General features: G+C 43.0%; 1 protein-coding gene across 7 annotated transcripts in view; it reads right to left on the bottom strand.

Annotated features, from left to right (window-relative positions):
- myt1lb (myelin transcription factor 1-like, b) overlaps positions 1–20,958 on the bottom strand; it is a 92,518-nt gene that overhangs the window by 16,701 nt on the left and 54,859 nt on the right. For all 7 annotated transcript variants that reach the window (XM_046413588.1, XM_046413590.1, XM_046413593.1 and 4 more), the window contains exons 5-11: positions 15,857–16,320; positions 11,871–13,055; positions 8,045–8,179; positions 5,278–5,368; positions 3,810–3,917; positions 2,601–2,761; positions 1,866–2,152 (exon numbers count right to left, since the gene is read on the bottom strand). In XM_046413588.1, coding sequence (XP_046269544.1) covers positions 1,866–2,152; positions 2,601–2,761; positions 3,810–3,917; positions 5,278–5,368; positions 8,045–8,179; positions 11,871–13,055; positions 15,857–16,320 — 2,431 coding nt within the window. The remainder of the gene's footprint in view (positions 1–1,865; positions 2,153–2,600; positions 2,762–3,809; positions 3,918–5,277; positions 5,369–8,044; positions 8,180–11,870; positions 13,056–15,856; positions 16,321–20,958) is intronic.

Here is a 20,958-nt window from a genome sequence, read left to right as displayed (position 1 = left end):
TCCTGGTCCGGTCTGGTGTACGGTTAAAAGCACTCTAGCATTTCAGTGGACATAAAGCCTCTATGTCATAACAAGGCTTTTAATGGAAAACATTTGCTGGAACGCGTCGTTGGAAAACTCATTCTCTTACAAGGTTCCCATATGCACTTAAAATGTAGCTTTTTTTCTTCTTGTCTTATTTACTGTTTTGATGTTAAACTGTAGAAGAAGAAGAAAAGGCAAGCTGAATGGTTGTCGTGAGAAATAAAAACATGGTGTGTCACAGTTGTTCTAATGGATTGTGGTGCTGCTACCCTCCCATTAATGGGCTCAATGGGAGTGGCTGTTGAGTCAAGTGTGACACCTAGTGGTTAAACTCGGTGCACTGGTCCAGTCCAGCGTTAGACTCAACCTGGTCTGAACATTTCCACACTGGCCCAACCCCAATGCAGACAGCTTATTTTAATATTTGAGTCATCCCAGCTAAGAAAAAGCAGACTGATAAACAGGTGGATACACAGGCTGTATAAACAAGGAGGCGAGAATAGATGTGTGTATATATATGTGTGCGTGGACATGTATTCCTGAGGTTGTGGGGACAAAAATCTGGCTACACAGTCATATTGTGAGGACTCGCCTTGCTTATAGGGACACAACGCCAAATCATTAAATATTAGAGTGAAGAGTTGCTTTAAGGTTAGGGTTAGGATTAGGCAAGTAATGTTTATTGTTATGGTGAAGAGGTAGTTAAGCCTTCAGGAAATGAATGTAAGTCTATGTAATGTCCCCAAAAGTGATGGAAACAAGGCTCTCTCTCTCTCTGTGTGTGTGTGTGTGTGTGTGTGTGTGAAATTTCATTCAGACACAGGGTGGAACCGTGTGTGCCATGAGGTGAAGTGTTGAGATGAAAGAGAGAGAAGAAGGAAAAAAAACCCTCTGAAGTTTCCCGTCTTCCCATGCTGCCCTGAGAGCATCCTGCCCGCCTGGCCCGGAGCAGAAGGACAGACAATAAAATGAGGAAGGACCAGAGGAAGTCCTTACTGCTTCAGGCATTTGTTCCCGCCAAGTTTATTCTGTTCCACTTTTCTTTGGAAGTACGTTGCTTTTGGCTTTTATCCTTTCCTCCTCCTTTCTTCTGCTCTGCCCTCTTTTTCCTCAGTACCTTACTCCACTTCTGTATCCCCTTCTCTTCTCCTTTCCTGCTGCACAGTGACAAGTAAAGACCTCCCACCAAAAGGCCTTCTTTCCTCTCTTACTTTATTTTCAATTTTATCACCCTTGTTCTCATTCTCTGGCAGTCTCCGCTGTCAACATTAGCATTAAGCCAGCATTAGCCCTCTGCTGTGCGCTCTCTTTCTGTCCCCCATTTTCCAGCTCAGCATCTGGGCACAGATAATACAGGAACACTGTCACCTTATCTCCTCAGAAATGACACACTGGGCTCACGCCGTGTCAAACGGCGCTTCGTCCTGCTCCTATCTGATCCCCAGATGGAAAATAAAAAACTGCCCTGCTGAGCCCTGAGTGTAAGACACAGCCTCGGATCTTTAATGGAATGTGTGTATGTGAGTTTGCGTATGTGTATGTGAGGACTGCGGGGTGGAAATCTCCCTCTATCTGTCAGTTTTCACTGCCAGCATTAGTATAATGATGGACGCACAGAGATAATCCGTCAGTGGATTTTTTTGTGACTTCAGTGAGAGACTTACAAAGGATCTAGTGAATGCAGAGTCATGTGAGGCTGTAGTGTCAAACCAGGTGATGTTTCTAACTTCCTTTCATTAACAACATAAGGCCTGCTCTCCCAAACCAAACACCTCAATTTATAGAATGTGGTTATGTCATTATTGTCTGACATGAAATGATCCTTCCTCCACCCATCCTACCTGTGAGCACAGGTCCTGGGGCTTCCCCCCCATGCCGTGGGGCATTTCCCGACAGCGCGTGGACAGGTTGAGGATGGCCGTGGCCGCCATGTGGGCGGCCTCCATGTCGTGACTGTAGTCAAAGCTGCTCTTGCTGCAGGTGCTGCTGGCGCTGCTGCCCCCGCCCCCTCTGCCTCCTCCCGTGCCCCCCCCTCCTCCTCCACAGCTCAGGCTGCTGCTGCTACTGCTGGGAGCGTAGGTGCTGGTGGTGCTGCTGGCCGAGCTGGAGTTCTTGCAGTAACGTTTGGCTGCGGGACACATTAAAGAAAGATGGCTTAATGCATTTTCATAAATAATTACAATGATGTACTATACAGACATATAAATTCCCTGTAAACTGTTCAGACTGAAAGATTTTGCACTAATTTAAGACAAAGAATGCTGCTTTATTTTCCTCACTTTTAGAGTTTTCACAAACGCAGCCATGAAAAAAAATCCATTAATGATCTGTTCGATTTGGTTCACTACTATTCACATTTAATATGCCACATCAGAAAATTCAGGAAAATATTCTTGTAACCTAAAATGTTTATGCCTGATACAGAATTTTTCATAATAATGTGTGCTCACTTGAGTTTACTAAATCTAGGACAATGATTAAAACAATAAATTTACCAGAGGAGAAATGAAAAAGATGTCGCGGAAATATCTTTTGGAAATAAACATGGCCAGTTTAATCTAACTGTAAAAGAGTACCATCATATCCTTTCGGGGAGGTGTCTCTTTGTCCGTGAATTTTGGGTGCGATGGCCCGTTTCCCGTATACTTGGTGGTTGTTACTGCCATCAAAGGCGCTGTAGTCAAAGCTGGTCTTGGAGTACTTCTCCAGCTCCTTGGCCAGGTTGGAGCGGGGCGTGCTGGTGGAAACATTGTTCTTGTAACCATACTGTGGATAGTCCAGTTGTTTGACAAAGCACATAGGCCTGGAAAATAAATGACGAGGGGGTGGAAGTTGGACCGAGGCACTCAACATTGCCCAGGGGAAGGAGAGGGAACTCTGGGTTTGGTTATAAAATGGGCAGATGCAGGGGAAGGGGCAGGCTGTTATGGTAATACGCCAGGGAAAGAATATGGAGGACGATGTTGGTGAATGGTGGGGTGATTGAGGTGCGGCCATCCTTTTACAGTAATACAGTAAAGCAGGGATGTTTTGTCCCTCCTGCTTTACAAATAATGATAATAATAATAATAATAATAATAATAATAATAATAATAATAATAATCCTGCTACAATTGTTTTTCATACCTACTCAATAAAAACTCAAAATTGAATTTTCGCATTCCTTTAATTATACTTTAACACTTCTGAAATGCTTTTATCATTTGGTAGGCATTTATATCCTAAATTTAAGACCAGGAAGAAATGAAGCGTAAGATCTTGTGCCACGAGTGTTCAGTTGGATATAAATATAAAATTTACAATTACTTATGACTTTTTATCATAGCAATTTCACGATAATCAAAGAAACTCTCATTCAAAAAGCTCTGTCTTCACTATGATGAAGGAGGCCAATTCTGTTAAAATCTAATGAAAGAAAGTGATTTTCCTTCAATAGAAATGAACATGCAGGCTCTTGGAAGAATTCTCGGGGGACAGCAGAACATAAACATAAAACAAAAAGGGGAGACTTAACATCTCAGCTGCTTAAAAAAAAAAAAAAAAAGAACAAAACATTTCAACATGACTGAATAACAGTTCTCCACATGTTAAGTATTAAACTATACCTGAGCACAAAATATAAGTGTACGTCCTTTCAGTGAACGACCACCTATTCTACGTCTAGCATTTTTCTGACAGCCGACCAAGTTTAAACGTATCTATGTCATAAACTTTCTGTCCAGTTTTTTTAGCTATCTCCAAAAGAGTATTTCAACATACTTGACGTAGATGAAAGTGAATACTACCTTAAGACTCGGTCAGAGGCCTGGTTGGACTTCGAGCCGTCGCAGCTTTGGTGCTTCTCCTGGGCTTTGGCCAGCTTCTCAGCCGCAGCGATAGGACATCCTGACAGACTGAAATGACAAAGAGTTCTTAAGTGGTTTGGTGCAACATGCATCTGAGACACATCCTAGTAGGTGAAAATGTACACTGAATGCACATGCTGTAAAATGTCTGGCTTGTTAGACAACTTGTCAGCCAGTCTGTCAGCCTGAAAACAGCACAGCCACATCTGTGTGTCAGCCAGTGTCTACCAGTTTGAAAATATCTGACTAAAGATAAAAAAAAAAAGCTCAGTTTAGAATACTAAATCATTTTAATTTTCATGACTTTTAACTTTTTCAGTCGCAACAAAATTGGCAACAGCTTGCAAGTCTCTGGCTGAGCAGCTTGAAATAATTCTCAGAACAGATATTCCCATATGGACAAATATGCAGTTTATGTGCATTCCACAACATTGTGTTTCCTTCAAACACATGCTGACAACACACACACAAACATTCACATACACCAATATTCTGATCCAACAGAATTAAGGGCTGCAAAACTTCCTCCTGACAAGTAACCGACCAAATGTGACAAAAGTTCATGTCGTTATCCTTAACCTCTATTATTCTCCATCCAGTCTGTCAACTGCAGTGTGCCAGGCCATTGTGGAAAAAATGATCTTTGACAATGGCCTGAAGCCAGTATAGAGCTGTGTTCACGAGCACCTGTCATCAGACATGCATGAATGTGTGCAGGGGTAAAAGTGTGTATCGCATTCAAAAGTGTGCAGTAGTACATGGAGTTTTATACCAGCTCTTTCTAGTAAAAGTGAAAGTTTACTGAGCGTGCCTATTTTGCACTGCAGCCGTGTCACTGAGCACAGCATGGAGACATTCTGGTCCTCCCAGGTCTGCACCTCTCCTGTCACCCTGGCAGAGTGGCAGAAAGGTGCTAATGGCTGCTGCTATGCCCGACTCCCTGAGCATCTGCTATGGGTGACACTCCTCTTTCACTGTCACCTCGCCCCGTCTGACAGCACTGGCAAGAGCGCCGCGCTATTTCAGTTTCTCCCTCTAAACCTGCACCTGATAGATGCCATTTTTCGCCACGAGCTGATAAATGATTTATGCTGTGGAAGGTGTGAATTGCTGCATTCTAATCAGTCTCAGTTAAACTATGGGACTGTTAAGCAGCTGAAGTACTTGACTTATTTCCTCATACTTAAAATCATAAGAAAGGCTGTATTTATCCACACATAAAAAACAATGTGTTGGAAAGACAAAAAGAATGAAGAGAAGAAACAAGAATGAGAAGAATTAAACAAAAAGATGAGACGAAAAGACTGAGAATGAAAAAATAATTTCAGGACAACAGCTCATTAAATAAAAGTCCCATCAGGGTACAACATGGACACCGCCAGTTTCATTTGGGCAGGCTGTCACTTACCTTCTGTGGGAGTTTCTGTTGCTATTGACATGGCCGCGTCCCGTGCAGCCAGGCGTAGGACACTTAAGAACATTCTCATACATAGCCACAACTTCATACAGACAGGAGACAGGAGTGAAAGACAGGGAAGGTTAGGAGCCCCTTACAATCACGCATGAGCTCTATTAGTGTGTGAGGAGCTTGGCATTATAAACATCATTAAGAAATGAGCCCGTGTGAACCCAAATGACCTCTTCTTCATTTTAATGAACACTAGTTTGAGAGGGCAGGCAAGGTTTCCCACCATATTGCTTCCACTTATCCAGCCCGCTCAAATTAGTATTCATGGAATAGGGACAGTCATGAATAAAAAGATGTCATTTAAGTTTAACAGGACAAAGCCAGCGAGAGACAGAAATGGAAGGAAATTTTGGGCATGCAGAGAGCAGAGCAACCAACAGCTAGCAATCATGCAAAACACAAGCCTTGAAATCAATGGAAGAGGCAGACAGATGGAATACAGCTCCTTGATAGAGCGTGCTTTCTTATCAGCCACACGTTGTTAGGGTAGAGCGCGCAGTCTTCAATACCATTTACCATTAAAACAGTCCATAACTGTCTCAGATCCCCTCGGCAACCAGCCAATTAGATTAATGATCTATGGATGTCCAAGAGGAGCCGTCGGAACACCGCAGGCGCGTGGTAGGGTCGTCTCGCGCACAGGGCCAAACCCCATCGGCACCAGCTTCATCATTATCACCCCCTTAAACTTTAACCCCTCATCATCCTCCTTCCCTTACATACTAATTGGTGTTCGGTGCAGGTAATTGGACGAAGCCTGCCACCTCAACGTGCCACAAGCCAATACATTATGCATATCCCAGTTTTCTCATGCCCTCTGCAAAGACACAGATAGAATGACGAGAAATGAAAGCCCTGGACAGGATTAAGTGGGAACAGACACAACTACAGTGATGCTGAGGAAAAGAATGATATAAATGCTTTTTATGTTAAGAAGATATTTCAGTTTAAAGACAAAAACAAAGACTCCCATGTGAGCTGTTTCAAATACTCTCCAGAAAAGAGAGACAGTGAGCAAACAGGAATGGGAATTAATGAATTAGAAATATAATTCAATTGTCATTTTTCACATTTTCCCAAGGATCAGCCTGGTTGCACTGTGTGACTTCCCAATTAAATGAAGCTACTTTAATAATACAATGTCCATTCAGTACAGCAAAGTGGAGAATGACTTCCCCAAAGGGGAATCTTCCCCACTGGCAACTTCATGTGTGACGTACTCATCTTTACCTTTAAAGCGCTGATGCAACAAGTCAGTCTACATGAAATTATTGAGCACATAATGCAGAAACCTGGTGACAACCTTTCAACAGCAACAAGACTCTTTGTGTGTGTGTGTGAGTGTGTGTGTGTCTTTCACTCTCAGGTATCCCTCTAAAGTCAGGTAAGAGGGACCGAAGATGATGCCACAAAGATGAAGAAGAGAACTTTTTGTGATGCAAAGCATCCTGTGCTGAATTAGTGGTATCATCTCCACAGTCAGCCAGAACAACACAAGTAAGGAACAGGAGCAGGAACACAGACATCATATTCTCAAATCTCCAGTGACAATCAATTCAAACCCATTCCAAATTCCATTCTGGGGCTCTTGATCCCAGTCAAGGTCAACTGCTCGGAGTCATTTCACATTTCTGGGAGACGAGTACATCTTAGGCTAGGGACCTTTGTGTGAGCGCACTACAGAGAAAAAAAGAGTCATGTGTGACACTGCCCGTCTTTACAAGCCTGGCTTTAATGGTAACTAATTTCTTTGCGATTATTAAGACCCTCTTTTATTTTGATTGCAGTCTGGGTCATGGCAGATCATAACTTGATTTTCACGCTGCAGTTAATGAAACGTGTAAAGGGGCTTTTATAGAGAAGTTTGCACAAGGTGAATGAGACTAAATAGCCGGGGTGAAATCTCTGAAGGGAAAACTCACTATTGATTCAAGGCTAATGTTTATTGCCACTTCACTTGATCTGTGGCTTAGAGATATGACACTGCCTTTCTATTCAACAGAACTTAATTGAGCAAGGAATACAAATAAATGAATTAGGTTTATAGAACGGATGACTGAAGCAGGCTCAAGGTCTGGGAGCATTTTCAGGTTTTGTGAAAAAGGAAATGTTAAAACTCAATTAACATGAAAAGCTACACAAATTAATGAAATACCATAGCATGACATTTAACCTTTTCTTATCAGTCACACAGTCAGTAAACCATGCTGTGAAGAAGCATGCTACCCACATATCCCCTGTCATGATGTAACCGACAACAGCGGATGGGATTATCACATGCTCTTAATCACTGTCATTCAATCTAGTGAGTTAGAAAGTCTCATGCAGTCAGGTGAATCACTGATTGACAGCTCGTGACCATCCCACCAATGACTGCATGGCCACTGTTTGCTTATCACCAAGGCTTTATTTCCCACCTCATCACCACGGCACACTAGGCAGGCAATCAGCAAGCAAAACCATGGCCCCATGCAAAAGGTCACAAAGGAAGTGCAGCTGCGACCCGCCTGACCCCTCACTGTATCCCCTGCTGCAATATCAAACACAGTCCAATCACGACAGCAAGTTCACGGCACACAGAACGAACCAGACACAGCAGTGAACACAGGAGACATGCCGATTCCTGAACATCAAAGAACATGAAGGCCGCAGGTTTGGGTAAATAAGCCAAACCTGTGTTTGACTGGTGTTTGACTGAAGTGCTTACTTTCCGGTGGCACCCTGTCTTTGTGTGGACAGCCAGACAGGCTCCGATGGTGGGGGTACAGGCCCGTCACATGACCCGTGCCGTCACAGCCTGGTGTCGGACACCGACTCTCTTTCTTGTCTGCACGTGAAGCATCTGTTAGCAGAAAATCATATTGCAGTATTGCAGTGATCACACATGACAAAATGGACTGCAGTTCTGAGTGCAGCACATGTGGGACTAGTGTAATTAGCCATATAACACGAGAGCTACAGGGTGCAAAGTAACACATCTCCCAGATAGGAAATAAGTTATAAGGGAGTTAAAATGCCATTGGTGAATAACAGAGAGCGTGTGACATAACGAAAAGGAGTTCTAAATTATGTGAGAGCTGTGCACAGCTGCATCAGTAAGGATCAGATGTTGAATAACACAAGATGACTAATTTTGCAATTTAGGTTTTATACGTCAGCCGAGTTGTAGATTTTCTGGACTCTTCAGTAACTGTTGCTATGGATGTTTCTGTTGGACATCGGGCACTTTTTAAATTTTAGTTTGAACATCATGTTAAATAATAGATAAGGCAGTTCTTCTGTGCAGTGCTATTATAACTAACTTAAACAACATATCAGCTACAAAACAAATACATACAATACATAGTCTTCAGAATTCCAATTAAAACAACCTGTCATGTTTGTCCTTTGTAATTTATGATGTTTACTGCATGTATGTTTCTCTTTTTCTCTCTCTCTCTCATCCTCTCTGTCCTGTCTACCCCCCCCCTTCACCCGGCCGTCTATCAGCAGGATGGTTCTCCCTTGCAAACCGGGTCCTGCTCAAGGTTTCTTCCTGTTAAAAGGGAGTTTTTCCTTGCCACTGTCTGCTTGCTCAGGGGTTCAGGCTCTGGGTCTCTGTAAAGCATCTAGAGACAATTTTGATTGTATAAGGTGCTATATGAATAAATTGAACTGAATTGAATTGAGTTCTCTTTTTAGTAGTGATGCACATACGACATTTACCTGTGATTAAGTGTATTATTAAAAAAAAGTAGATGTGGTTTTCAGTAGGGTTAATATATGAATTTAACAGCAATTTAAATACCATTTGTTTGTTCGATTTGACTACCATTACTTTACAAAAGCATGATTTCAAAAAAATTTTAATATTTAATTATTTTCTTTCACAGGCTATTATTTATTGCTGTTCTTATTTGAAGAAGAGCAGTGATGACTGACAAGGACAAAGATGCAATAATTGGCCTGATGACAGAGCATTTGAAGTTTGTTTGTAAAGTTGTGAAGACTTGTGTTACAACTCATGTGTAAGTGACCTTCAGAGAAAATCATTTCATCTTTCAGTTTAGATTCAATTAAGACTTTAGACTTTCTATTACTTGTGTTCATTAAAACTACTCATGCCTTCACATGACAGTTTGAGAGCTGAGAGTGACAATGTGAGACCAAAAAGCACGTGTGCGCGCACACACACACACACACACACACACACACACACACACACAGGCATTGATGCACACACAACAGAGGGGATTGTCTTTCCTTTCCCAAAATCTGGCTCTTCTATTTCTTCGAAACCCAGATCAGATATAGTTACCACCAAAAAGCAGCAATATTAAGCTGTGCCAACTGGCACTGTTTGTGCAACTGTAACCATCCACCTTTAAAACACTTTGAGTGTCAAACAAGGTCAAGGATTCTTCTCAAAATCAACATGCAATGTCTTTCTTGATACAGTTTAAATTAACATTTCAAATGAAAATGTGAAGAATTTATGAAGCAACAACAGCCTTTAATATCTTTTCACAGAGATACAGAAGCATGGTGTTCAGATCCTATAATCAATTTGGAGCCATTTGAGTGACAGAAAGCTTTGTGTGGAGCAAGTACTGTCAAAGCAGACAAGGGAGTGGCTATTATCTCATGCCACAGAGAGACAGACCACTGATCAAAGTTTTACAGGCCTGTGTAACTTAGTAGCTCCACATCAGGCAGCACTCACTGACAAACTAAAATAAACCAGAGACTTTGGCATAAGAGCAATGAAAAGAATAATCAAGTGGAGGGGTAGAAGGGCTGAGAAAGGACAAAAGTGACAGAGGGATGTTGCACACCTACTCATTCATTTTACAAGTGAGTCACCAAATGAAATCCTATGTCTCATTCATCAGAAAATAAGGACCTCATTATCCTCTGTGGCTGTCATCCATCTGTGTCACGTTCGGGGCATATGAGTTTGGTACAATATTGCTATGTCATGTCTGGCTCTTCTGTTGAACACCAGTGCAGTAAAGACAGGGAAATTTCATGTTGATAAAGAACTTGGCCTGCATGTAAAATGTGGCTTCTTAATGATGGCTTCTTTTGGGGCACATTATTACACTGGCTGTTAGTGTTTGAACAGTATGTTCGAAATAATTCTCCATTTCCACACACACGCACGCACGCACAACTACACAGACACACATTCACGATGCCCGTGCGTCCTGCCACGCTTCTATTGCAGAGAGTGAGGCAGCCAAGCGGAAGGCATATTAGAAAGCAGGGGATATTGATTGTGGCTGGGGACGGTCTGCGCTTTGCATAGCAAATGGCCCCCATTACCATACCATCTCTGGATAATTAATGTGCAGTCAGTGGGCCTGTCGTTCGTTATCGGTCATTCTGATACTGTTCAATTTTCATCTCAGCCTCATGCTTCTCTTAGGGAGCTGGCCTCTTCTCTGAACCCCTCCATCCTCCATTCCCCCTCCCTTGCCATACTCTGCTTTATGAATCACACAGGAACCCTGGTCAACGAGTGTCTGCTACTATCTTGCCCGAGGAAAGATGTTATCGTGATGCAACTGTCTCGCGTCCTCTCATTATTCCAACATTAGCCAGACACTGAGGCCATGGAAGGCTCTTGAAATTAACATTTGTGTGGCATTTAAGTCGCAATATATACCTGCTGTGAGTTGCGTGGCATTTAAGGTGTAATATCACCCTGCTGTGAATTAGCACACTCTTATTTGTTGGTGTCATCTGATACCTTTGTTATAGGAGGAAATGATTTAACCTAACTAAATACGAATATTGTTGTACTGAAGGATATGATGAGATGAATAATTAGAGGAGTCAAGGAAAGGATCTTGAAATCACTGGCTGCAAATGTCACTGCAATGTCTTTGTGACTGCAACTCTACTCTGTACGTACACAGGCACATCCGGTACATTGTATAATAATTACCACTGATGGAATACTGCAGTCCTTGTACTATATTATTATCTATATATGCGTATTTTTCTTTGTGCGGTAAGAAGTGAATGGCCATAAGTGTCAGAAACAAAAATAAAAATCTTCATTGTTCCCTACAAAATGAATCCCTCTGAAGGCAGAAGGTCTCTGTTTTGGAGTTTCCTCAACCAAGTGCTTTCGCAGGTTTAAAAATAGGCAGCTTTACCCCAAGCTGCATCGAGGGGATGAGATTTGCGGTCCTAACAGGCCGTGCAGATTGCCATTACTTATGCCTGACAAGCCTACCCTCTGATGTTTCCATGCTGGCCTATTTTAACAACATAAGCTGCTACTGCCGCTCCCGCTGCTACAGAGATGCGAATTTCCAAATTGGCTGAAAAAGCTTGTCCTGGGGTTATGGTGAGGTTCCCAAAATGCATGTGGGCTGTCTAGTCTCCAGAACAGGATAGATAGAATACAGAACCAAACAGCGGCAGACAAACATTTTACCTGAGCTTGTTAAATGAGGTAAACATGTCTACACTTGTGTAGATATGGTTTCAAATGGGGGCTTGGTGTGCATCGGAGCGTGTCTGTGTTTGAAAGAACCACTCACCTTTATGGTAGAAAGGTTTCTTCATACCATCAGGAAGCCGGGCTTTACGATCAACACCGTAGCCATGCCGTGGGCCATGATCTTCATGGCTATACCTCACCCCGTCTCCCCTGGCAGCCTCAGCTGCCATCTTATCACGCATTGCCTTGGCACGTTCTGACTCCAGCGCAATGGCCTTCTCCAAGAGGGACAGATTACCCTTTGTCATGTCAAACACTTCTTCTGATCGGTCCGACGTTACAGAGGCTGTGTCTTCGTCAAAATCCCGATGGTTGGAGTGATATCGGTCGTCCTGTGCGCAACTGGAGAAGGCCTTGGAGCGTGGGCTCAACTGTTCCTCAAGCTTCATGAGATTGTCCATGTCAGAATAGTTCCTGTCAAGTATCCGCCTGTCGTCTTGGCTGTGATGGAACTCCCCATAGCTGTGATGCTGGGGTTGCTGACTGGCATCCCCGCATGAAAAATGATTTTGCTGGGATGATCCATTTCGGTCAGCGGACTTTGTTTCGCTTAATTTCCGAGCAAGGTCAAAGCATTGGTTCCGTAGGCACTCCAGACTGCTTAAACACACTTCCTCGTCGCTGTTTTCTATTTGTCCGTTAGTGGTGGTCTTAACTTGTCCATTACCACCACTGTGTGCATTTGCCCCACTGTGAGAGCAGTCATTCTCATTCCCATTCTCGGCTGAAACATTCTCAAACTCCTGTCCATCTAAGTTGTCAGCCAGTACTGCACCGTGACCTTGTGCCAGCAGTTTAAGGGAGTCCACCGTCTCTCGAACCACATCACTATCAACATCCAAGCTCAGATCACCCCTCTGTGCTTCATCCCCTTCCGCCTCTTCTTCTTCCTCCTCTTCTTCTTCCTCTTCTTCTTCTTCCTCCTCCTCTTCCTCCTCATCATCTTCCTCCTCTTCGTCCTCCTCCTCTTCCTCTTCCTCCTCCTCTTCTTCTTCCTCAGCGTTGGAGGAGTTGCTGTTCATCTCAGATTCAGTCATGGCTCGGTTGGCAGCGTCTTCTGCGATCTTACCCAGGTTGAGGAGGGACTTAGCCACAAGTTCATCGTAGTTCTCGTACTCGTCATTGTTGTTGTCATCCTTCTCTGTCAACGGGCCGGATTTGACATTGCCACTGCCACCTCCGCCATCGCCTTCGGCCCCCTCACCACTGCTCATCTGATCGTCCTCTGTTGGAAAGAAAGAACAAACGTCTTGTAATTTCATTTCCGTCATTCTATTTTACTGGTAAATCAGATTTCTGGGCTTGGTCCATCTAAATTGGATAAGGAACTCTTTGCTTCCCCTAATAATTTACTTTGAGAGTCTTAACAGCAGCTTGTGTTCTGAACTGTGAATCAGCACAGGAAGTTAAATATAGCAGTTGAGGAAGGTTACACAGGAAGATTCTCTGTCAAATGAAAATCTATGAAACCAGGGACTATATCTTTAGCAAGTCCTATTTTTTTGCTTTTATTTTATGGATCTCTTTAGAAAATGGAAAACACAGGTCCTATGATTAATAAAAACAATTCTTTAAATAGCTGCAAATTATTTTATTGTTTTTTATTCATTGTTCAGCAATGTAAATCAAAACACTGTCAGAAATCTTTGAAGAAGTGAAAGCATTTTTACAGGAGGGTTTAAAATCTCAAAAATATGAATATGGTTTTCTATCTGCAATTCATTGTTTGTCAGCTAGTTCTTTGTTCATTCAATCGTCAGTATCTTTAGAATTCTTTTCACTGCCTAATTGATTCTGACAGGCTACAAAAGGTTACTGAACCTCTTCTGTCAGTAATTTCAAGCACTCACTCCTGGAGCACTTCCAATCTCTCCTTTCACATTTCTGCCCTGAGCCGCCAAGATCACATCGTTCATATTGGTGTCACATTTGCCACTTACATTCCTGCAGAGAAAATGGACCCGGAGCCTCCCCAAACTCACAGGGAAATAATAATGAAATTGACTTCTGGTGAGAATGAGCAAATCATAAGACAAATAATAATCAAAAAAGTCATTTTTTCTGATAAACTATCACCCAGTTTGAAGACTTATCTGTATTCAAATATGTACAGCAATACATAATAATACAACAATGTAAACTTGACTGCATTCATCATATCAAATTTACCAATACTTAAGTATAAGCATACAAAAACTTACACATTCTGAACAGACTAGACACTCACACTGATTTTCCTCACTCACACACTCCAGTCTAAGAGCAATACAATACTGGTGCTCTGGGGGTGAGGGCCATAGAGCGGAGAGACAGAACAGTCACGAATGACCAGGCACATATTTTGACAATGGAAGGCTTCCTACAGCAACCGTGTGCACCAGAGGTTTAATTTTTGATGGTACGAAACATGGCACAGGAAAGCAATTTGAAGAGCAATCAAGGTACACAAAGGGATATGGGAGTGAAACAGATTAAGGAGGGAACAGAGAGAGATGGCCCTGCCCTGAATTGGCTATGGATTAGCTACAGAGATGTGCACGCGACTGAGAAACACAGAGAAGCTCCAGAATTTCACCTCTATTATGTGGAGGAGATGGAATTGGAATCTCCCAAGCAACCATCCAGTATCGCTGTCTTGGGGCAACTGGGATTGGGATTGATGGTATTGACACATATGTAAATATTCTTTTGCTTTTCTTAGCAAAAAGACTGCAGATTAAAGTGCTGTTAAATCTTTTTATTTAAAAAAAAACAAAAAACAAAAAACATAGTGATTATACAGTAGAGCTCAGTGATGAGAAGGGTTTGGAGAATTTATCAGGTAAGTGAATGCAACATGCACTTTTGCATTTCCATAGCACTTATCAGAAAAACATGGTAACCAGCCATTACCCTCAACTGTTGGCTCTAATGAACACCAATCTGTGGAGATGTTTCCACATTCCAGAAAAGAAAAAAAAAGCAAATGGGTGCTGAGATGCCACATCAACACTTTGGGAGAGGAGAGCTACGCGCCAAACAGGGTTAACACACTCTTCTCTCAGAGCTTCACTCTTAATTGGACTTGAAGGCACTGTCAGGTCCAATCGTGATGCGGGGGTGCAAAGCAGAATCTACTGGAGAGGAACCTGCTAAATCTGGTCTTGGCTATGTGGGTGGGGTGGGGGGCCCAGTCCCAAAACTAGATGGTGTTTTTATGTCATGTCTACAGGGAAATGAAAGTCAGAATTAAAGTAACACTATGATTATCAACAGTTCTAATCCTGAGATTTAATATTTGTGAAGGGACAGGAAACAGAAGAGTCTTACAAAAAAATAAGCAGGGCTCCAGCTTTAACAGTTTAGCATCTGATATTTCTGTGAAAAGTCTGATGTAGAAGGTTAAAACATTTCATTCACAAACATTACTTTTTTCACACACTTTGAACCCTGCGGCTTAAACAATGATGCAGCCAATTTATGGATTTTGCCTCAAGACGAAAGTGACATTGAGAGCGACAATGAAAGAGAGACCGACAACGTGGACACCTACTGCTTATAGAAAATTGCGACCTATATACGTATGTACAAGTTTTTTTTTCTTTTTAAATTTAATGGGTTACATTCCGGTGTGCTCAATAGTCCGGAAATTACGGTAACTTCTCTGTAATTAGAACACTAAATATGAGAGCTCTATGAAAAAGAAAAAAAGTAACTATCAGTTTTGGGCCAGTGTGCCTCTCCTCCACCTTGTTCTGGGTTTAGACTCATGTAGTAAAGGCTTTAAAAATGAGAATATTAAAATGCAAATTAATCAATGAATCATAAAAACTAAATAAATTATATAAAAGAAATAACCAGTCAGTAAGAAATAATACATAGTGTGGTTACCCCATAGGCCATAAGCCTAAGGCAATAGGCAACAGGACTGGTATCAATCTTCTCATCTAATTTCTGTCTGAGCAAATAAAGATTTTTCCTGAGATGCTGAATTGTTCCTTTATACTTCTGTTGTTTTAGTACAATGTGTTGAGAAAGTGATCTCACCTTGCCCTTGACTTTGCTCTCCTTCCTCCTCCTCTCCTTCTTCATAGTCCACCTCTTCTATCGTTTCCTCCTCTTCATCTGCCTCCTCCACCCTCTCCTCTTCACCCTCTTCCTCTTCTTCTTGCTCAACCTCTACCTCCTCTTCTTCTTCATCTTCTTCACCATCCGCTGCCCCTCTCTCCACCTCTCCTTCTTCATGCTCCATTTGCTCTATGTTGTAGTCCATGTAGCCTTCCATCTCCTCTTCCTCCTCCTCCACTTCTCCCTCTTCCTCCTCCTCCTCTACCGCTCCTTCCTCTTCCTCTTCCTCCCTGTCATCCATTTCCTCGGTTCCGTCTGTCTCATAGCACTCCTCCATGGTGGAGTTGTCCATGTCATCCAGGTAGGTGCTCCTCTTAGGGGAGGTTTCCACGGTTTGTCTGTCTAGGCTCTTTCTCTTCTTGGCCAGAGGGCAGCCGTACACACTGCAGAGGAGAGATAAGAGGGCAGCCATTAGCTGTTAGCCTCACCTGGCCATAAGTACTAATGTTCATTTGCAAGTAGACTTCCGGTGTGCAAATGACAAAACAATGTACAAAACAGCAATGGCACAAGGGCCTCTAAACTGCAAGGAAAGCAATGCCACGTAAATTGCGCCAGTACTTTTCTTAACCAACATAATGAGACATGTACTCATTAACTATTGAGCAATTATAATAAAATACTCCTTTTCCTTCAGAAGAGAACAGTTACGAAGGGATAGAATTGCTGTCTTTTCAGGCAAACAAAGCAGAAGATTCAGTTTATTTTCACATTCATTTATATTCACGTAGCATCAATTTGTTCTTCAGGCAAAAGCAAATCACTGTGCATGCTCCGAAAACACTTTGTTCCAGACTGATATGCTTTTGTTCTGATGTGAACTGAGTGCAGCAAAACACAAATGCTTGTCTAGAATTGACTGTAAAAGACAACCTGTAGCCTGATTAATTGAATCTTGCCAAGGCACCTCAGATTTTAATGTATTCTCCGGCTCCCCTCGGCAGCAGGGGGACAGATCCTAATCTGATAATCTGTGTATTCGCTCAGGCTATTGATCACAGGGGTTTAATCCATTTCACTCATCAAACCTCTGAGAGCCCTGAGCTGCTACCTGCCTCCCCCCACCACCACCACAATGTAAGCTGCATGTGTGAATTTCTAATGTGTGCTGCTGTTTGTCCATTAATGTATGAGTTTGTGTGGCTGTGTGCTCACATTTGGCACATTTGAACAAAAGCACCGACACAGTAAGAATTGTGATGAGTTTTGCTGAGTGTTTTGGCCATCAAATAAACCCCTGTCCAGGCTGGAGTGTAAGAGAGCTAAACACGCTTTGGGCATGTTCACTCGGCTGTGAAATATCCCTGGCTCCTATTTTTACAACCTCTGGACGTTTCCCCGGCTCTTCACTATTTAGAGTAAGACCTGATGTGAATGAATGGCACAAGGCTGTGTGTTAGTCAATGTGTGCTGTTTTTGTGGTGGAGTGGCTATGGAAAAGGCTCATGGTAGGGGTGAGGCGGCACTGTAGGATGGTGGATATTACAAAATGATTTCTGTTCCCGATTTTTTTTTCTGTTTTTCATGTCAGACTGTCCCACAGTCCAAAATCCTATCCATCCTGCTCTCTCTTCTCTCTTTCTCTCTCTCTGTTCAGTCCTGCATGTCCATCAGTCAGCCAGGGTCCAGTCAGCTGGCAGGCTCAATCTTACCCAGCCTAGGGATCCCTTAATGGTCTGACCCCCTGTACCCCCCGCAAACAGGGGCCTCATTTCATTAATCTAAGCCCACATGGAAACTCATTCCCTGCCTGACAGCCAGACCTCTCCCCCAGGGCAGCATGAGGGTCTGTGGGACAGTGAGGGAATGGGGGTGTGCGGTGAGGCACTGTGATCAATAGTGCTTGTGACCAAACATCTCAAAAGCACATTAAAATGCCACTCATCCTGGCCCTCCGTTCCAGGGCCCTCTCCAAATAAATCAAGGGCTGGTCCCAGCAGGTTAGCGGCTGCCAAGGCTGGCGTGCTGGCAGGAAAGGAGGATAGGTGAGGAGGAGGGAAGCAGGGATGGAAAGAGCAAGAGGGAGAAGTACTGTGGGAATGGCTGGCAGACACAGGCCATCAACCCCTTCTGCTTCACTGTCTTCTGGCCCTGCCTCTGTACCTTTATCGTAACAATAAAGTCTTAGCGCAGAGTTTGCTGTCAAGCATTGAGCCACAGCGTAGCTCAGTGGTGACTACATCTGAATCACGCTTTTTTAAAAAAAAAAAAAAAAAAATGCTGTTGAATTGCCACAATTGCTTTCCAACATCAGCTAATGGACAGTGAATAATAAATGCTGGATTGTGTATTTTTCCATTGTATCTTTAAAAGGAGTCAAGTGCACTTCATTATTTTGGGTCAGGATTGTACAAACAAAAAGGCCTTTTGATAACAGAGAGCGAACAATACCTGACTACGCTAAAAGTTCCACCCACAGTGGAGCAGATATTTGGCTGCTGTTTAACAGCTCCTGTTTATCAAAAGCAACTGCAGAGCATCTTATGTAAATGACTTTTCATCATACTCGTTAAGAGGTGTTGGCAGGTTGCTGTGACACTGTGAGAGGTATGTTTGCCCCAACGCTCCCAAGCGCCACGATGACTAAGCCACAGGAAGCCTCCACAGCTCCTCCATCCCACGTTCCCTGGCTCTGTCACTGTGTGACCTTGGCTACAACATTCGTCATCACAGGCAATGCATCCCACTCACTGCGCTTGGCAATTAAAATTCCAGAAATAATTTGGTGGCATTTAAATGAAAAAGAAAATAAATTCTGCAGACATGGTTTGGAGAAAGGAAGGGATGAGAAAATACAGTACCATTCTAAGTTTCCTGTTCTTTGTCCCCTGGCAGAATCACAAAATCCTCCAAGAGGAGAGTGTGGTATTAGAGGTAGCAATCAGAGAAGAAAAGAGCTTCAGATCACAAAAAGACCACTTCATATTTTATGGAGTGGGCATCCTCCGCATTATAAGATGGAACAAATTCTATTACGCAGTGAACAAGTGGCCCTTTAATGCAGAAATAACCTTCTGGAAACGTTACAGAGAGGGCCCCATTTCTGGAGAATTAATGTGAGGGAGGAGAGTGGAGCGGCAGGAGAAGGAGAGCTCCTGTTCGGCTAATTTTGGGCGACAGTTGAGCGACTGCTGGAATGCGACAGCGTTCCACGGTGCCTTTATTAGCAGTCATATTAGCGGCTGTTCTCAGCAGGGGCAAAAGCTTTAGCCAGTCATTAGCAACACACGCTATTTGTCTCCCTGACAGAGGGATGAGGCTGCTTTTGCCTCTTCCTCTGGCTTCTCTCTGCTGCTTCTTTCCTGACTCCTCTCTCTCTCTATCTCTCTCTGTTATCTCCTCCTGTCACCCAACATTCTCACCTCATATTCTCTCCCCTCTGTTCTCACCCATCATAACCTCACCTGCTCATTTTCCTTCCACACATACACTTTCTCCACCTCCTCCATATATATTACCTCAATCCTTCTCTCATACTAATTTCTCTCTGTATTTCCACTACTTACTCTTTCCACCTTTTCCCCTGTTTTTCCTACCTCTCCCTCAGCTCATTGTTGTCTCTCCTTCTCTCACAGCAGACTAGAGATGGAGGGAATGCACCACCTCTGGCTGTGCCCCCTACCCAGCAGGAGGATCTATAGACACGTGTGGCAGAGCCCTGTCTCCATGGTGATACCCTCCAGAAATCCATGAGGGATTCACCATCCTCACAGCAAGCCAGTGAGGAAAATTGAGAAAGAAAGAGAGAGAGAGAGAGAGAGAGAGAGAGAGAGAGAGACAGACAGACAGACAGACAGACAGGAAGAGAAAACGAGAGGTGGGGAGGAGAAACAGAGGCTATAGGATTCGGACAGACAGGAGAATGTATGTTTTTGTGTGTGTGTATATATACCTCTTTTGTGAGCACACAAAACAGGGAAATCTATAGTAGAGTGGTGTGTGTGCGTGTGTGTGTGTGTGTGTGTGTGGGGAGTGAGGATCATTTCAGAGCTGTCAGGCTTCTCCTGCTAGCAGGGGAGAACAAAAGACAGTGTCTTAGTGCAGGAGGCTCAGCGCATGGCAGACGCTGCAATTTGGGGCGTTTTTTGGCATCTCGGGCTCCCGCTCACATATCAGCTGCTAAGGCTCATTCACACACACACACACACACACGCACACACAGCAGAATGACAGTTTGTACTAAAACTAATAAAATACCACTTCATAGCTGTGGTGTTGAAATAATCCTCAGTGCTAGTGATACATGCGCCGTTTGTGTGTGAGCATTCCTTCTAAATTAGATATATAAATTACATGTCCGCTTGGATTTACACTGAAATCGTTTAAATTTAAGCGTAATCTTTTCATGTTTGGTGACATACATCAGCAAAGCAGACAATACAATTATTTTTGTGTTTTGGACAGCTAATGCGGTGGTGAAGCAGCTAAGAGGCATCAGTACACAACAAACATGCTGCTCAGCTCACTAGTTCAATAAGCCTAATTTGTAGTCAGCAGCTAATGAAACCAGAATTAGCTTTAGTCAAATACTTGCACTAAGACCATCAGCCTCAACATGACTGAAATATACAGTGACAAGCAATGACTCCAGTGGGCTTCTTGCCTGTGCTGAGTAACATCTTCCCACATTTCATCCTCACTTGCTAAGCCCGTCCAAGGCTCCAGCTGCTCCCTTTTAGCCCCACCTGTCCATATCTGCCAACTACAACTCATTGTTGGAGGAAAACACCTTCTCACACGTTGCTTATTCTATATAAAAGAGTGGTGTAATTGGTAGGCGGCTATGAACATGATAGGAAGGACAAGACAGACCAGAGCTGCTCACATAGTTTATTTTGTTTTTGCTGTTGCATAAGATGAGATGCCAAAATTTCTCTGCAGATTCTGTGCTATGATAGGAAGAGCAGATGATATTCAGAGCTTAATAATCACAGTATTGTGAAATCTGGGTTAGAGCTGAAACCATTAGTCGATTAGATATCCGCAACTAATTTAATAATTTGATATTGTTTCAGCAATAG

Source organism: Scatophagus argus, chromosome 15, assembly GCF_020382885.2.
Source record: "Scatophagus argus isolate fScaArg1 chromosome 15, fScaArg1.pri, whole genome shotgun sequence".
NCBI lineage: Eukaryota > Metazoa > Chordata > Actinopteri > Scatophagidae > Scatophagus > Scatophagus argus.
The sequence above is the reverse complement of the archived record's forward strand: the minus strand, read 5'-3'. Positions and strand labels throughout refer to the sequence as shown.